We start from the raw sequence: 16,477 nt of genomic DNA on the forward strand, positions 1-16,477 counted from the left end.
AGGAACGCAATCGACGCTCCGGAGCAGAAGAACATGTGGGTTTCTCAACCAAAGAAGTTACGAGGGTGGTTACATGCACAACGAGAGAAGGCGCGGCCGGCTCGCGATCAGTGATTCTGAACCCAAAAAATTCATAGCGCTGCGCGTTTCGAATTTGCGCGCGCTGAAAGTTCGGGGGGAAACATATTTTCCGTCTTCTTGCCAAGGAACACGAAGGGTTCCCTCGGACTCGAGGCCTTCCTTTCCCTCGTGTCGGGCCATTTTGTCACAGTTGCCTCTGTTATCCGATCGATTTGTAGGAGGACGCGGGAAACTCGAGACTCGTGCTGGGCTGATTAATCATCAAGCTGCCGTGACTGCACCTGCCCTATACCATGAGCAGAATGTGCTTGACGCCCGTGCTCAGCCAATCTTCCTGCGCTTCACACTCTTAATTTGCCCCGGGAACAGACACTATAGCGGCTTGTACTTCTTTTGAAGATCCGAGCGACAAACGACAGGAGGCGGGACATCTTTTCGGGGTGTACAAAAGACAGTAACTCCGCTGCGAAACAATTGCAGGAATGGAGTGATCATTCCTTTTGATTTTCTTACAAGCTCAGTATTTTGCGACCAAACAAACGCCGGAGTCGTGGCCGCGAACAAATGCAATGAATCTGACGAGAGCCATCGAGCGCAACTACTGTAGCGCTGCGTTCGGGAGCTTGCTGGGTACGAGTCCCGTAAATCGAAGCTGACGCCGAGCGGGGCTTTCGAAGGCCGCGAACGCTGGTCAGACCAGCGGCAAACAGAAACGTTCTTTGCCAGACGTTCAGTACTGTGGGTGATTTTGCACGACCTTGCCTGTTACGGCGTGAAACTACTGCAAGGTTCCAGAGTTGGTGTCTCTTGTCTTTGTTCCCCTTGCCCTGGCACATCTTCTTTTTTTCATCTTCAGATGTGATGGTCTTTAGACGAAGATCTCCTCGAGCGGCGACTACTGTACTGTACGGTCCGGAGCGGAACGCCATGCTTGAGAAGGCAGGGCAGCAGCGGGGTTCGGCCCACAAAGTTTTCATGTTTCTCCTTCGCAATTGCGAAGGAAATCCGTACTGTACCCCTTGTCAGACTAAGCTATGCTAAGTCTCTTGAGAGACTGTTATCGAATTTCTAGCGCAGGACACGGGCAACCAAAGGAGAGGCCTCGTTTTTCTGAAGCCGAACCGTGCCCCAAGCTAGTCTTGCAACAAAATCCTTTTTCTGAAGCTCCTCTCGTCTCTCATTCTATGTAGCACCTGAGATCCCCGGGACCTGACTACATCTGTCTCCGTATTTTCGCGAACCTGTCCAGCTCGTCCTCGTGTTCCGACCTAGCCTAGAGCACTTCTTGGATCTGCTCATACATTCCATCTGCCCACATGGTACTATGTCGTGGCTCTCGGAAGATTTCGACGGTACAAAACTCTGAGAGCTTTCCTCGTCCTCGCCGAGAACATAGACATGGGCGCCACTGGTCGCCGTCGTCGCTTTTTTTTTCTTTTCTTTTCGAGATCCGTTCTCGGGAACGCTGCCGAACTATACTTGTGCCAATCACTATTTGACGGTTCCTAGAGACGAACAGCGAGTTGACGGCATTTCGGCATGATCACGAAGTATCCATTTCTGCTCGCATATCGCGGAGGGGCAGGTAAAAGTGCAAGAGGCAAATCTTTGAGAAGACCAGGTTTACACACAACAATAGAATGAAAAAAAGAGGGAGAGTCAAAAGCTTTTGAGCCACCCTGACAGTGAATACAGCAGAAGAAAGAACGAAGAAATAACACGAGAAACAAGTAGAAGAAGGAAACCGCGGGAACAAAAAAGTCTCGGAGCTTTTCTGGGCGAGGGGGCTTTTCTGTTTTTACGCTTGGGTGCGTTTCCTGGCACTCTTCCTTGTAGGTTCTCTTGGAGTAGGCGCAGCTGGGGATGGTGGGGCCGGCGACCCGCTTTCGATCGCGATCGCATCACTTTTTCTCTTCCTACCTCGTGTCGTGACTATCCCCGCCGTCGATCCATCCACTTCACTCACCACTGGACTCGCAACGTTGCCGACTCGAGGAGATTGTGTCGTTGTTGTTGTTGTTGAAGGGGAAGTCACTTCGTACGGGAACGTGATTGGGTTCGATTGATCGACATCGGAAGGGAACGGGAGGGTCCCCGCGGTCGATTCGTACAACGAATGAGGGGTCGCAGTCGGAGTCGAGACTGCGTTCGTCGAAGTTGAAGAAGGATCTGGGAAGAACGCAGAATAGTCCATCGTGGACAGTGTCGGGTCGAGTTCACCCGTCATGGTCGATCCGTTTGGAGTAGCACCACTCGCTTGCGGTGTAGGCGCGTTCGCTGCAAGAAGTACAGGAGGATAGGTGAGTTTGTGAACTTCGTTCTGGTGATCCGGAAAAAGAAGGAGAAGTATTTGATGCTCACTGAATTGTTCGAGCAGTTTGTCGAGGTCCAATTCTCCGTTTTCTCCAGCTGCGTTTCCCCAATCGAACCCTCCCTTCTCCTCGACGGTCGTTCCCAATCCACTTGCAGTTCCCAAAGGTAACCCATCGTTCTCGAGCACTTGGTCCCTCGTTTCGGCAGGCAAGGTTTGCAACAGTTTCGAAATCTGGTCTTCGAGTTCGGTCGTACGTCGATCAATGTCTTGTTTCTCGTTGATGACGGATCTCATGACTTCGTCGTGATCGTTCATGCTCGATACGAACGTTGGAGAGAGTGCAGGAAGGTACCCGTTCGACGGGAGTGCCGTGATGGAAGATCCAAGCGGATTCGAAGTCGTGGTCGGATTGAACGCTGAAACCGACGTTGGAATCATTGAACTCGAAGAAGTCAAATCGTATTGACTTGTCGAATCGGGCGCGAGCGACAGAGAGGACGAGGAAGAAGAAGAGGTGGGCAGGTTCGAGCTGAACAGCGATGCGAATGGGTTTGCACTCGGTGGTGCGATAGTAGATCCTCCAGCCGTAGCTGCAGATAAGAATTGTTGCATCGTTTCAGGCGACAACGCACTGAAATCGAAATTCGAGAACGGGTTTGGCGATGCGGGTGGAAGCGAAGTGAACCGACTCGGCGAAGATAACGCTTGCGAAGAGGAACCTGTCCGAGTGAGTGCGTTGATCGGTGGAGAGGGTCTCGAAAGATCGGGAGCTGGCGTTGGCGGCAGACCCGATGAACCGCCTGCACTTCGACTCGAACTACTCGAGATGGTTGGCAAAAAGTCATCCCTCTGCAGCAGTGGTATCTCTTCAATGTCGTCCTCGTCGGGATCTTCGTGTTCGTGTTCGTCGTCGTCGTCGTCTGATCCATCCAATTCTCGTAGTGCTGCTGCCCGTTGTTGTTGCCTCCCTTTGACATCTTCGAGCAAGAGTTGACTACGGGGTCGAGGTTGCATGGCGACGACTTGGGTCGACGCTTTCCGTTTGCCTTTGTTGCGACTGTCGCTCGCGCGGGCGTCGGTACTCTGCTGCGAACCGACACTCTCGGCGATACTTTCGGCTCCGGGACTCGTCACTCCTCCTTCAGGACCAGTTGAAGTTCCAGCTGTACCATTCGCGTGGTTCTGCTGTTGTTGCGACGTGTCGAGAACCTGTCCACCAAACACGCCCGCGAGGAACCTGAGAATCTTGTTGATCGTGTCTTCTTGCTTGCGATGCTTCTCTCGACTCGCGAGTGCTTCCTGCCACAACAACTGGTTCGATTGTTGCAGATCTTTGAGATCGGCCGAGATTGCAGTCTGGTGTTTGCGAATCGCCGACAAGTCGGTCAGCAACGTTGGCAGGTCGAGCGCGGTCGAATTCGAATGCGACGTGGCAGCATGAGATCCGGAAGGACCTGCGAGCGAAGTGTTGGTGAGGCGCGAAGTTGATGCAGCCGAGGTCGAAGCGTGATTGTTGCTGTCGCCTTTTGCTTTGTGACGACGAATGAAGAACAACAGGTCGGGTTGGGCTCGGGTAAAGTTTGGATTCGAGAATTCGACTAGAGGCATTGAAGATTGTTAGTCGAGGCACAATGGGTCTGATCGAAGTGGTACTTACGCATCTCGGCTGCTTCTCCACCGTCCGACTTGAGGACTCCCTGACTCAGCTGTGGCACCTGTCGGGAGAAGCGAGATTAGAACAATCGAGCTTCAATAGTTGCGCGAGATGGTCGAAAGGCATACCTTGTGAAAGCCATACATGTTGAGTTGGCGGACGAAACTGCCAAAGTTGGAATGTTTGAAGAACCTCGGCAAGAGCTCTTTGCCAAACCTGTCGGCGGACGGAACTGTTGCGCAAGTACGAGGTCAGGAAGCGAATGGTCGGAAAGGGAGGAGACGAGAACGGACCAAAGAATGAATCGCCATCGTCAGACCACCGAATGAGGTCATCGGTCGCTGGGTCCGACACCATGCTGTCACAAGTCGACAGGTCAGTCAAGGGCTACGAGCAAGGACGAGGGAGCGAGAGAGAGTTACGTGAATAGTTTGTTGAGGAACGCCGGCACGGATCTCGCGGTTGTCTTGTTTGGTTTTGGATGGGGCAGGACAGGTGCGAGCTGGACCGAGGCTGGGAGTGCCGAGTCGTGGACAGAGTGAGCGGCAGCAGCAGCGCCGAGATGATGCGTGAGCGCTCCAGCTCCACCCCCCGCGAGTGCGAGCTGCATGCTCGACGCGGGTGGCGCGAGCGAGCCACTCTGTTTCCTCGTACGCGACAGAGTGGCAGGAAGGGCGCGCACGCGAGATGCGGGTGCTCGAGAACCGCAACAAGTCCAAACACATTTCGACAATAGGAAATTTTCTTATTCCCATGATTCCCGCTTACTCGCAATACAAATTCCCAATTGCCGGTGTTGTTGCCTACATCTTGATCGCAAATCGTCGACCGCATGTCGGCAAGTCCTGCGCGTCGTGATCAGTCGGGTCAGTCGACTCCGGGTCCAAACGACACGGCGACCACCTCGCAGTCTCAGACGCCAGCGCCGTCAACGCGAGATGCGCCCGCCGACGCGCCGGCATCCGAACCAGCGCCTTCTCCGCTCGACGCGCTCAGTCCAGCAGAGTTGAAGCAACGCCTCGAGACACATCGCATAGACTTGCGCGCCCAACTAGAAAAGAAACGCAAACTCGATCGTGACCTCGTTGCGTTCTCTCTCTCCTTCCCTCCTTTTATCGTTACAGACTGACGTGTTTCTTTTTATGCAGGCGGTACTCGAGAGCTCAATCTACGCATTCGAAGGCTCGTACCTGTCCGATTCCTTGTTCCCACCCTCTGCTACTTCAAACGCCGCTTCGACCGCCGCCGCCCAGTTTGGCAACATCATTCGTGGATACGATTCGTACCTCAAGGCACCTTCGTCTAGCTCGTCCGATCGTAACAAACGCACAAGGGGTCCCGAAGGATTAAACGAACGCGAACGCATGTTTAGCGCCTCTTCCGCTACCTACACCAAGGTAACATGTTTTCCATCTTTCTCCTGTCGCCAAAGCTTGGAGAGTTGACCCTCAACTCTTCTTTCCTTTGACTCAGTCGGTCGAATTGAGACAAGCTGAACTCGCAGCGGCGGGACTCGTCATGGGTACCGGTCATGGAGGAACCGCGACCAACAGTAGTTTCGCCGCTCTCGATTCCGCGAGTGAGGAAGATTCGATCACTTCGAGCAATCGCCGGAAACGCAACAGACATTGAAAAAACAAGACATTCCTTTCTATACCCCTTCTTTGTCGAGCTTTACCCCTTGTTGTCTCTTCTCTCTCTCTCGTGTTGTAAAGAATAGTGTAGTGAAAATAGCAACAACAACAACTTTTGTCGAACGTCTCAAGCTGGCGAACTGGGTCCCACCTCCTGCGAATCGTCATCGTACTCGATCTCTTCGTCATCCGGTACACAGAAAGAATCGTAACTGAGAATAGAAAAGATAACCGCGATGTCAGCGAGAAACATAAACTACTTTGGTTCAAGCCGAAAGTCATGTGGAAACGTACCTCCATTGACTAGGTTCTTGACTCCTAGGAGTATCTTGTAATTGACTGTCTCTTGTATCGATTCGACGATGTTTGCCCCAATTCTCTGGATCGGCCCACCGTTTGTTCTTGCGTACCCATTCAGGTTCTGTTTCAAACACGGGTCCAGACCTCGTCCCATCCTTGCGTACCATTTGAGTATTGAGACTGTCTCGATAAAACGTATGTCCTTCTTCTTCTCCATCTTCATCTTCGTCTGCTCGATCCACAACGAATTCTCGATCGATCGAATTCTCACTGTCGTATTCTTCCGAACTCGCTTCAGATCCAGAAGCTGAAGAATTGATCGCTTCTGTATCGAACACTCCAAACTTGGCCGCGAGTTTGTGCGTCAAGATGGGCTTCTTCTTCTTCATTTTCTTCATCTTCTCTTGATCGTGTCGTTCAACTGTACGAGGTTCTTGTTCAGGGTCGGAACTTTCGATCACGACCTGGTCCTGACGTTTCCCTCGACGTAATCGGTTCAACCCTCGATCAGAAGGTGCCATCATTGAGAGTTCGTCATCATCTTCGCGTGTTGTCCGAGTAGTAGGTCCTTTCGCAACGACGGGTGAACTCGTAGCGATCATGCCGGAAGAAGATGAATCGGGTACAGCCATCCTTCTCATCGGAACGGGATTCGCAAGAGGAGTTCGATGGACCGAAACTTCAGAGGGTTTGAGGAGACGATTTTGACCGTGTGCGACGAGTTCAGGAGGTAACAAATGTTTCGCAGTTCGAAACCCGAGATCTCGACGAGTGCGAGCACTTGCTGGTGAAGAAACACAATCAGAGTCGTCGACAATCCTGTTCCTCGCGGCGGAATTTGACACCAAGGGTCGTTTGGTTGAAGGTGGCGGGGGCGGCATGATAATCGAGTCCTCCTCTTCTTCCACGCCAGTGGGTTCAAGACGTTGTCCGCGGATTTTGGCTGGCGGGACTTGAGAGATCGCGATCAAGGACAGGTCATCGAATGCCTCGGGTGGCAAGTCGAAAGAACCGTACTCGTCATCTTCATCGTCGTCGTCGAGATTGACGATCGAAGAAGGTTTACGAGCAGGCGATACATCCTCGTCATCGTCAATGACAATCATCGATGGTGAGGAAGGGGGTAAGGGAGGGGACGAGACACGGCGCGAGCCAGACAGAGGACGATGCAGGAGTGATTGGTGGGGTTTGGACATGTTTGTGGAAGGCCGAGGTGGGACAAACGGCTTGAAGCCAGGTCCTGTACCAGCATTCGTCGTCGTTGCCGTTGTGAGGGACTTGGTTCGATTGAGACCTAGAGCCACAGGTGATGATCCGGGTCGCAGCGATGGAGCTGACACCGTTCGAGCAGGCATCGTCAACCTCGAAGTAGCAGTTTTCGCGGGTGCGTCTGGTGGAGGCTTTGCCGTCGGGCGGGCTGTGTGCGCGACAAGGGGCTTCCGCGGCGCTGCAGGGGGAACAGGTCTAAGCCGTCCGTTCTCCTCGTCCGAATCCTCGATAACGATTGGTTCGAGATTTGCAGAGCCGACGAGTTTTGCTGGAGACATCGAGAGCGATTTGCCCCGAATAACCGCGCCTTTGAGCAATTCAGTGTCGGACCAGTCCAATGCGGCCTGGTCGTCATCGTTGCTGAGGTCAAACGTCGTCGCGGTGGTGTCAACCAGATGCTGATTGACCGGTGACGCTGGTCGCGCATCAGCCGGCGCCGGAACGGGCGATGGTTGCCGGGACATAGAGTCCTCCTCGTCCGTCGAGACTATGCCGGACAAGTCGATCGTTTCGGTGAAGCTGGTGTTACTCCTCCCGCCTGACCCTCGTGCAGGCGAAGAGAGACGAGGTCGTTTCGAAGCTGGAGCATTTGGTCGGGGTGAACTCGAGCCTGATGAGCGTTTCGAGCGCAAGCCTTCTTGCGTCGAGGGTCTGAACAGCGGTTCGCGCTCAAGTGACTGGCTAGACGAGCGACAATGGCGTGCTGGAGTCGGTTCGGGGATCGGCTGCGGCAGCGGATACCCGGTCAAAGCGGGAATCTGGAGGGCTGGCGGGACATCATCCTCGTCGATCGCTCGTCGTGTCCGCAAAAGGCGTTTATGTTGTCGAGGCGGCGGATCATCATCTTCGCGCTTGTAGATATCGACAAGACCCGCCTTGAAGCTTGTCGATAGCCTGTCGGTCCAGATGTCCAGAGCCTCGACCCTGCCATCAGCGAGTTGTTCGTTCGTACGGAGCGCAGACAAGAGATCGAGGTGACGTTGTCCATGTCGAGCAATGCGCTGAGCTGATCCTCCACGATGGCGTTGGAACGGAAGTTCATCCGTGTTGAAGTTGCGAGGAATGACCGGCTCTCCCGAGTCGTAGAACATCCATTGAGTACGCAGATTCTCCTCCTGATCGGCATCGAGTAGAGCTTCCGCTTTGCGTTCGCGAAGGGTCTGACTTGTTGTCGGAGGCTTGGCTTTGCTCGCAGCGGCCAGTTGACCCGCGCTGCGAAATCCCTCGAATGCGTCTGTCGGCATGTTTGCCCTCGGATCTCGCACCGTTTTGCTCTTCTTCTTTTCCTCTGCGAGATGCTTGCGCTCAGCGCGAGATTGTCCGTTCATCGTCATGGCCTCAATGGTGAGCGGCAGTGCCTTGATCTGAACTTTCTCACAGACTGGTTTGACGTGACTGGGAAGGAGTCGTTCGCAGTCGGCGTAGAGCTCAAAGATCTTGTTCGACGTGAGCGCGTTTTGAACTTCGGCGTATGCCTCGTTTGCCCGGTCCCAATTGCGCTCTTCCCGGCCTTCCGACATCAACACGATGATGTGACCATCTCGAGCTCGACCCGTACGACCGACGCGTTGCAACTGCGCGAGGAAACATCAACAAACTGCGACAGACGTTCGCGAACCTAGGGGGACGAGCGCACCATACGAATTGGTGACTTGTTGGCTTCGTAGCAAATGATGAGATCGATCTCGCCAATGTCGAGACCTTCTTCTCCAATCGACGTTGCAACAAGGACATTGTATGTACCTTTCTTGAACTGCCTGATTGTCTAGCCATGCTGAAGAAGATCAGTCGGCTGCTCAGGAAAAGCATCGAATCGTCAGGTCCAGCCGGCTTACCTCGAGTTGTTCTTTCTGACTTTTGCCTTTCGCGCCTTTCGAAGAAGCTTGACCAACGAATGGAGTCGCTTTGATGAGTGGACGTTGCGTGTTGAGACAATCGACAATCTCCTCGACGACGGCCCGGAAGTTGCAGAAGATCATGACCCGGGTTTCTCGCTTTTCCCCCGTGTACTCGTCGACGTCGTCCTTTGTTGATTCAAAGTGTTCGAGACACATGGACCTCAACTTCTCCATCTTCGGATGCCCGACATATCCGGGTCTCCCCCGAATCGCCGCGACTTCGTTGAGTACTTGTCGAAACCCGCTTGATTCGACGAGCTTCTTGGCTCCGTTCGCCTGAATGTCTTTGATGCTCGAATCGAACGAAGTGACCGACTGAATGATGAGGTATTCCATCGCACGACACATCTGCGCGAGTGTCTTGATCATCGGGAAGTACTGGCCGTTTGATTTGGATCCTCCCGGCAAAGCCTTGATCTTCTGGTATGCTTGTTGCACCGCAAACGGCGAGAGCATGACGGCATCTCCCGAATAGATCAGTCGCTTCTCGAGCAGCGGTCCAATATACGGCCGCATCAGTCCCGCCCATTTGTCTCGCAAGGCGGAGAGGGCTGGACCAAGCGGAAGGACGGTCAGGTCGAACGATTTCTTGTGCACGTACTGGCGAATGTCGATCGAATCGTCGGCACGCACTTCAATGTGACCAATCTGGAAAGATCGGTGAGATCAACGTCATGTTATAGACAGATCAGCCCTCGATTAGCGGACTTGAGAGAAGCTCGAAGGCGACTCACGTGAAGATTGTTGATTACTTCTTGTACCGCTTCTCCCCTCGAACCGGGGGTTGCCGTCAATGCCAACACCCGGAAGTGAGGATTCCGGCACATGAGGTACCTGACGACTCCACAGTACGAGTAGTCACCGCTCGCGCGGTGCGCTTCATCGACCACGACGAGTGTAACGTCCCTCGGGTCGAGTCTCCCTTTCGCTAAATCTCGCTCGACCGTCTGAGGGGTCGAGTAGATCACACGCTTGGTAGCCCAACCGAGAGAGCGCAACTTTGGAATCGTTCCTCCCGTCAACTCGATCGAATCCTCCTGAGGAATGCCGGCGATGTAGTGGCACGCTTTGATCTGCTGTGTGACGAGAGGTCGAGTAGGCGCTAGGAACAGGACTTTGCCGCGAGGGTACCATCGATAGAAGTTGAGCCTGAAACAAGAGCAAGTCTTGAGTCGAGAAGAAGGTCGGAACAAGCGATGAGACTTACATGACACATGCCGCGATGAACGTTTTACCCAGTCCGGTCGGAAGACTGACGAGCGTGTTCTTGTACAGGGCACTCTGCACAATGTTGTACTGATACACTCGTAACGGTTTGTCCGCCTGGACGGGATATACGAACGTTTTGACCGCCTCGTCGTCTGGAGGCCATTTGATCGGCAGGATGGGCGCGTTTGGATCGTACGTCGTGTCGAGTAAGAATTCGTCGTAGTCGTCATCGTCATCGTCGTCGTCCAACACTTCCTCTTCGTCCCATGCATCCTCGTCTGATGCGTACGGTCTCGATTTCCCTTTCGCGCCTTTGCCTCCTCCTCTCGCTTTCGCTTTCGCGACCGCAGCGTTCTTCTTGCTCCACCCATGTTTCGCGAAACTCGCAGGATCCCATCGCTTCGTGACCTTTGTTTTCGCTCTCGTCTCGCTCGACCCCGAAGGTGGACCACCATTCCCAAGCGTGATCGTCTTGACTGTACCTCCTCCTTTGACCGGTCGAGCGACTTGAGGCACGATCGGGGCTCCGAACAAGTCACGTTGTACGAGTCCAGGTTTGTTGGCTGCCGTACGAGGTGGGAGGGCGGTGCCATGAGTGTAGTGAGATTCGATCGCGTCAATCGCTCCCAGATCGATCTCGTCAAACTCGAACCCATCTGAAGACATGTCAAGGAACCGTTTTCCCCCCTTCCGCTACCCCCTGGCAACTTTGGGCGAGAGCGTCGTCGAGTTGAAGTTTAGACGCTCATGCGGTTGAGAGATCCTGTTCACTCGCTAATGTCCGTCGAGGGGGCTGGTCTCTGTGTGCTGTTATGTTCCTGGTTGCGAGCTCGTGTCCGCAGCCTGCGAGTCGTTGAAGAGGTGGTATTGTTGCTGGCCGAGAGAGTTGACTTTCGCTCGACGCGTCTCTTCGCGCGCACGCGTTCCCTCTTCCTCCTCGCGATTTTTCTGTAAGGAACAGGTTAGGTGGAGGATAGGACGAACGATTATTAACATGGGAAAATCAGCGGAAAATGCACAAACGTTTTCTTCATTTTTCGAAGAGCATTTTTACAAAGGGACCATACGGGAAACAAGACAACCCCGAAAGACGACGACGTAGATGACGCACTGACAGAAGAAGCAGAAAAAAGAGCGGAAGACAATCGGAATAGCCTTGCGGTCTGGGACAAAGGATCGTGGAGAAAGAAGAAACGAAATGCCAAAAACGTTGTTTAGCTGAAGGATCCCCAGCTTCCAGTTGAATCCGATCTGGGTCCTCCACCACCTCGTGCTCCGTACCCACCTCGTCCTCGGGGTGAAGGACCCCCTGAACCTCCTCTTGAAAACCGACGGCGGTAATGAATTGGAGATTCTGGTGGTGTGGGCGGACATTGTTCTGGGATCCAACCCGAGCCAGCTGCGACAGTTGTCGTTGACGATTCAGAGTCTTTTGAAGTAGAAGCGGGAACGTGGTCGAAGATCGGGTCAGGGTCAGACCGAGACACATCGATCCAAGTTGAAGGTTGACTCTTTGGACCTATTGGTGCTTCAAACGAGGAGTACGAAAATGATCTAGCATGAGGATCATTGTTCGGACTCCTTGAAGGAGGAGAAAGAAGAACTTGCGTAGAGGCCGAGCTCCGTCATACGCGTTTTGCAGTGTACCAGAAGGTATCCCTTCGCATCGCACCGAATCCCGTGCTTGTGTCGCAGTGAAAGAAGTTTGAGCATTCGTACTAAAAGCTTGAGCCCAGTCGTCCAGAACTGGGTGGGTCTGCTTCTGTACCTCGACCTGAAGCTCGTCTGATTCGCGTTCACCTCGAGTTCCTTGTGTAGCTTTGTTGTCTGCGAAATCTCCTTGTTGAGATCGAACGTTTGACGAGTGACGCCAATCAGCAGGTACAGGAGAAGGTTCGAGCCGCAACGTCGTAGATGGGCTCGTAGGGGACAGCGGTACGAGGTTCTTGCGATCGAAAATCTTGTTCGTCGGTGAAGTCGGACTTGCTTGGGCAGAAAGGGGTGGGAATTCTTCGATTGAGAGAGGCGACAATTGTGTTCGCTGTGCAGCGGTGAAACCTGTTGAGCAAAGGCATTCAAGCAGATCTGGAGTAAGCACTGGCGGAAACAGAATAGCTTGACGAGGTTTCGGCAGGAGAAAGGGCAGACGTGCCTTCGCAAGCAGAAACAGTCTCGCTCTAACCACGTGGGCATCATCAGGTTGACCTTCAGTACAATGACAAATGCAAATCTTTCGGCTTTTGACTGACCAAACGGTTCGCGATCGCATTGTAGTCGTCCCATCTCCACCCTCGAGTTGCTTTCGCTTTACTCATCGCCTCTGTCATCGTAGAATGTGACGACCCATGATTGAGCTCTTCCTCACAGCTAGCTGTAACGCGTTGTGCCGTAAGACTTGTAACCTTACTTGTAGCGAGATCGTACAGTTGATCCCTCATCTTTTCTGAACACAAATCAGGTCGAACCGTCCACGGTACCTAAGTCAAACCCCTCGGTGGAACTTGAGTATTTATCCCTGTCCTTCGAGAGGAATGTATACCTCTCGAGGGGTCGAGAGCAGGAGGGGAAGATGAGATGGCTGCTTACTTTCGCAATGATGGAAGCGACGTTTGTGTATCCTCGTTCGGCGGGACGACCCGCCGAATGTGACCACGGCTGACCAAAACAACGAAAGCCAAAACGTCAATACCTATTTCCACACTCCTCTCGACTGCTCAGTCAGTGGCGATTGTGTAAGACGCACAGGAGGAAGGAGCCAATCATCAAGAGCTTGAAAATCGTCCTCAGTCAACAAGGGTTCGGGCAACTCGTACAATTCTTGAGGTAGTGGAGGCAATCGAGCTGCTGCAGGACTTGTAGGAGATCCATCTCGAGATTCGACAAAGTATTCACTCTGATCGAAAATCTGTTCAATGGACAATTTCCGTCACAAGTTGTGCAAACCTCGAGCTCGATCAGTCAGGTGGAAATGGATCGAGATGGGGGAAGAATGGATCAACGCACGTCTCTCATGAATTCGCCAACTCGTTCCATCTTGACTCGAACGGTTCGATCGCCCAGTTGACGTCGGTCATAATCGGTCAGGAGCAATAGAGCGGATTCTCGATCCTTGACCTCGACGTAACAATGCGGAAGGGTACGACCTGTCAATCTGATCGAAAAAGAAACAGGCCCGCATGAGACAAGGCTGTAGAAGGAGAAAGGGGATAGGTACTTTGATTCGTACCGATGAAGGATGATGTGAATCGGCTGAGGACAATCGTCGAAAGAAGGGAGGACGTCCGAAGGCAACCAATCTTGGATCATCCCATACGTCGTTCCAAACGGGATCTGCAATAATCAGTCCCATACAAAGACGCAAAATGACTTTAGCACTTCGCGAGCGAGACGACCTTATCCAGAATCGGAGGTGACTGACATTCTCGATTTTGACGACTAGGAACTTGCCACGGAGTTCGCTTTTGACCGGCTTGGACAAGAACGTATCGATTTGAATTTCAGGTCTGACTGTTGTCGTGGTCGATCCTGCGACAGCGAAGGTCGCTTCTTGCCTTTGATCGTCTCGGAAATGTTCCGTTGAAGTCGTAGGGGAAGGCCAAGCAGCGGAAAGGCGACGATTGGAGGGACTCGTAGCGTTTGAAGGCGTACGAAGGTGTGTTCGAGAATGACCGGGGAAAGACGAATCATAGCCTCCTCTGCTTCCTCTCGCACCTCGTCCTCGACCTCTGAAAGTTGACGGAATCAGAGGTTCTCGAGATGACCAATAAGACGATTCAGTTCGAGAGGGCGGGACAGTGGAGGCAGTTGATGTTGTGGGACTTGGTGCAGCTGCGAGAGTCGGAGTCACCGGAGGAGAAATGTCTGCAGCAGACTTTGCTGATCGTTGGTCCAGGTGAGGAGAGGGAGGGTTGGATGGCGCTTCGCTTCGCTCCACGGTATCTTCAACAGGATCCTGCTCTGAACGTTCTGCGTCTTCGGCGAAAGAGCCCTTCGCAGTGGACTCGTCTTGCTCTGCGACGAGCTCGGACGCTGGAAGGGACTTGGTCGCGTAAAAGGTCGAGTACCTTGCTTCTTCTGGAATTGTTGCGGGCACCTGGCCTTCCGTCGGTAGCGCTGGAGATTGATATTCGACCAATCCTGCTGGTACGGGGGCAGGATAGTATGGCAGAAGGAATGGAGGTGAAGGAGGTCTCGGGATCAAGACTGGATCACTATCGAGCGTTTTCGTCAGGGTCGACTCGTGCAAATTTCGTGGCGAGGGCTGCGAGACAGGTATGATTGGCGCCATGGTTGAGAGCCTTCGAGATTCGTGCCATCCGCGTTGTCCTTCCTTGACTCCGCTCGAAAAGTAATGAATCGAGAACCCTGCAACCTCTCCACTTCCATGCCCGGGTTCCTCCGCAACTGAATCGGAACGAGTGGTTTGAAGAGTCCTGTTGGCAGTCGCAGGCGGTCCAACCATCTCGCTCCGTTTTTTGCATTTGACGCATTCGAAAATTCGAATCGGTTTCCCTTCGCCAGAGTCGGTCGGTTCTGTTGATTGTTGTCGTACACCTCTGATGACAGATCCAAGATGATCTCGACAGATCATGTCGCCACAAGGAGATAGAACGCAGAACCGGGGGAACGGGCAATTCGGGACCTCGCAGAGTGAAGAAGAAGAAGAAGCACGCGCTTCGTTCGTCGAGCTCGTCGTCGTGTATGTCGAGTTGGTGCTCAAGAGAGGTGGAGCTGAACTGCTCGTCGGGTACGATGGGGGAGAGGAGCGTTGGTTTGGGATCGCCATGGAAGGAGTGATCCCCCCCGGAGGAGGAATCACAAAAAGCGTATTCTGAGGCACGACGACTGATGGAACCATCGAGGAGAGCTGAGGAGTCTGAACCTCAAGGGAAGGCTCTAGAGGAGGAGAAGGAAGTTGAATGGGAACGTCTTCAACAGTGTCCGAGCCCGGTGTTTGCTCGGCAGCGTGCTGCAGCGTTTTCGCATTCGAGATGGGGTACTCAAAGTCTTCCTCACTCGACGAGCCACGCGATTGCGAGAGGTCGTTTGCAAGAGCACTTTGCCTCGAAGCGGTAGCGTTGGTCAGAGTCGTCGAGCTCTGGCTTGTGTGAGCTCGATCCGGATGCGGGGGGCTCGAATTGTCATGTGCATCGACGGGAGAGGTAGCAGGAGCGGATCCAACAGTCTCAGAGTGCATGTACTGCGGAGGGGTCGCAGGTGCGATTGAGAGTGTACGAAGCGGGACGGAAGGGAATGGAGCGATGGATTGAGGCAACACGATTCCGGATCCTCTCCTTGTCCCGTTCGCAAACGAGTATGGCTGGTAGGCCGAAGATACTGTGCCTTGATAGTATGACGTGGCTGACCCCGGAGTGTGCTGTACATACTCAGCTAGGGGAGGACGAGCGGGAGGGGGAAACGCATAAGTCAAGGCGGGGCCTTGAGCGGTCGACTGTTGAAGAGCGGACAGATGGTACTGTTGCTGCTGCTGAAGTAGCTGATGAGGAACCGGGTGAAAGTATCGAGGGTCGACGGGGATGTATTCGGACATTGCGAGGAGCGGGATCGAGCGGTTCAAGTTTGGGGGGCTCGTGCGCGGTGGGAGCGGATACTCTGCGGTCGGGAACGGCAACGGGACATAGATGACTTGTTGCGAACCAGATGGATGCGCCATTGCGTGTGCTTGGAGTGGAAGAGGAGGTAGAGGGGGTGGGTGCGCGTGCGGGCGGGCGGGCACTACAGCAGATGGGCGAGCACGACCTGGGCCAGAATTCGGAGAGTACGCTCGCGCGTAATCTGTACAGCGACTGTCAGCTGCAGGGTCGGGGCATCGATCTGGGGAACGCGCACGATCGAACTTACAGCCTGGGTGTTGCTCATAGCTGATCGAGTTGGTGTGAGACTTTGCTCGCGGGCGGTCACCTCGGTCGCCAGAGAGATTGCGCGATGAGGCAGGTGCAGATGCAGGTCCAGGCGAGGCAAGAGGAGGAGGAGGAGCGAGAGGACGAAGAGGACGCGCTCGAGGTCGTTGAACGTAATCGACCAAGGGAACACTCGTACTGCTTGGAGGCTGCATGACCGTCGCACGGATAGGTGGCTTTCTTTGCAGACAAAGAGT

The 16,477-nt window shown here is 53.7% G+C and overlaps 4 protein-coding genes across 4 annotated transcripts; 1 reads left to right on the forward strand and 3 right to left on the reverse strand.

Moving 5' to 3' along the window:
* Positions 1-1,879: 1,879 nt before the first annotated feature.
* Positions 1,880-4,659, reverse strand: JCM15063_002013 (heat shock factor family protein; the record flags this gene model as incomplete). Its single annotated transcript, XM_076680773.1, has 6 exons — positions 1,880-2,358; positions 2,443-3,993; positions 4,053-4,110; positions 4,178-4,281; positions 4,343-4,407; positions 4,472-4,659. The coding sequence occupies 6 exons, from the start codon at positions 4,657-4,659 to the stop codon at positions 1,880-1,882; spliced, it is 2,445 nt and encodes an 814-aa protein (XP_076532082.1).
* Positions 4,660-4,881: 222 nt separating this feature from the next.
* EAF6 (Eaf6p) lies at positions 4,882-5,681 on the forward strand (the record flags this gene model as incomplete). The annotated part of the gene is made up of 3 exons (XM_076680774.1): positions 4,882-5,133; positions 5,198-5,446; positions 5,523-5,681. 3 exons carry the CDS (start codon positions 4,882-4,884, stop codon positions 5,679-5,681), a joined length of 660 nt encoding a protein of 219 aa, XP_076532083.1.
* Positions 5,682-5,810: 129 nt separating this feature from the next.
* Positions 5,811-11,025, reverse strand: JCM15063_002015 (uncharacterized protein; the record flags this gene model as incomplete). Its single annotated transcript, XM_076680775.1, has 6 exons — positions 5,811-5,895; positions 5,978-8,826; positions 8,889-9,017; positions 9,088-9,798; positions 9,885-10,299; positions 10,358-11,025. 6 exons carry the CDS (start codon positions 11,023-11,025, stop codon positions 5,811-5,813), a joined length of 4,857 nt encoding a protein of 1,618 aa, XP_076532084.1.
* Positions 11,026-11,573: 548 nt separating this feature from the next.
* On the reverse strand, positions 11,574-16,435 carry JCM15063_002016 (uncharacterized protein; the record flags this gene model as incomplete). The annotated part of the gene is made up of 9 exons (XM_076680776.1): positions 11,574-11,878; positions 12,007-12,417; positions 12,767-12,836; positions 12,946-13,014; positions 13,103-13,264; positions 13,363-13,510; positions 13,586-13,689; positions 13,778-16,155; positions 16,222-16,435. 9 exons carry the CDS (start codon positions 16,433-16,435, stop codon positions 11,574-11,576), a joined length of 3,861 nt encoding a protein of 1,286 aa, XP_076532085.1.
* Between the last annotated feature and the right edge of the window lie 42 nt (positions 16,436-16,477).

This window comes from Sporobolomyces koalae, assembly GCF_050403365.1.
Source record: "Sporobolomyces koalae JCM15063 DNA, S_koalae_JCM15063T_v1_ctg45, whole genome shotgun sequence".
NCBI classification, from domain to species: domain Eukaryota; kingdom Fungi; phylum Basidiomycota; class Microbotryomycetes; order Sporidiobolales; family Sporidiobolaceae; genus Sporobolomyces; species Sporobolomyces koalae.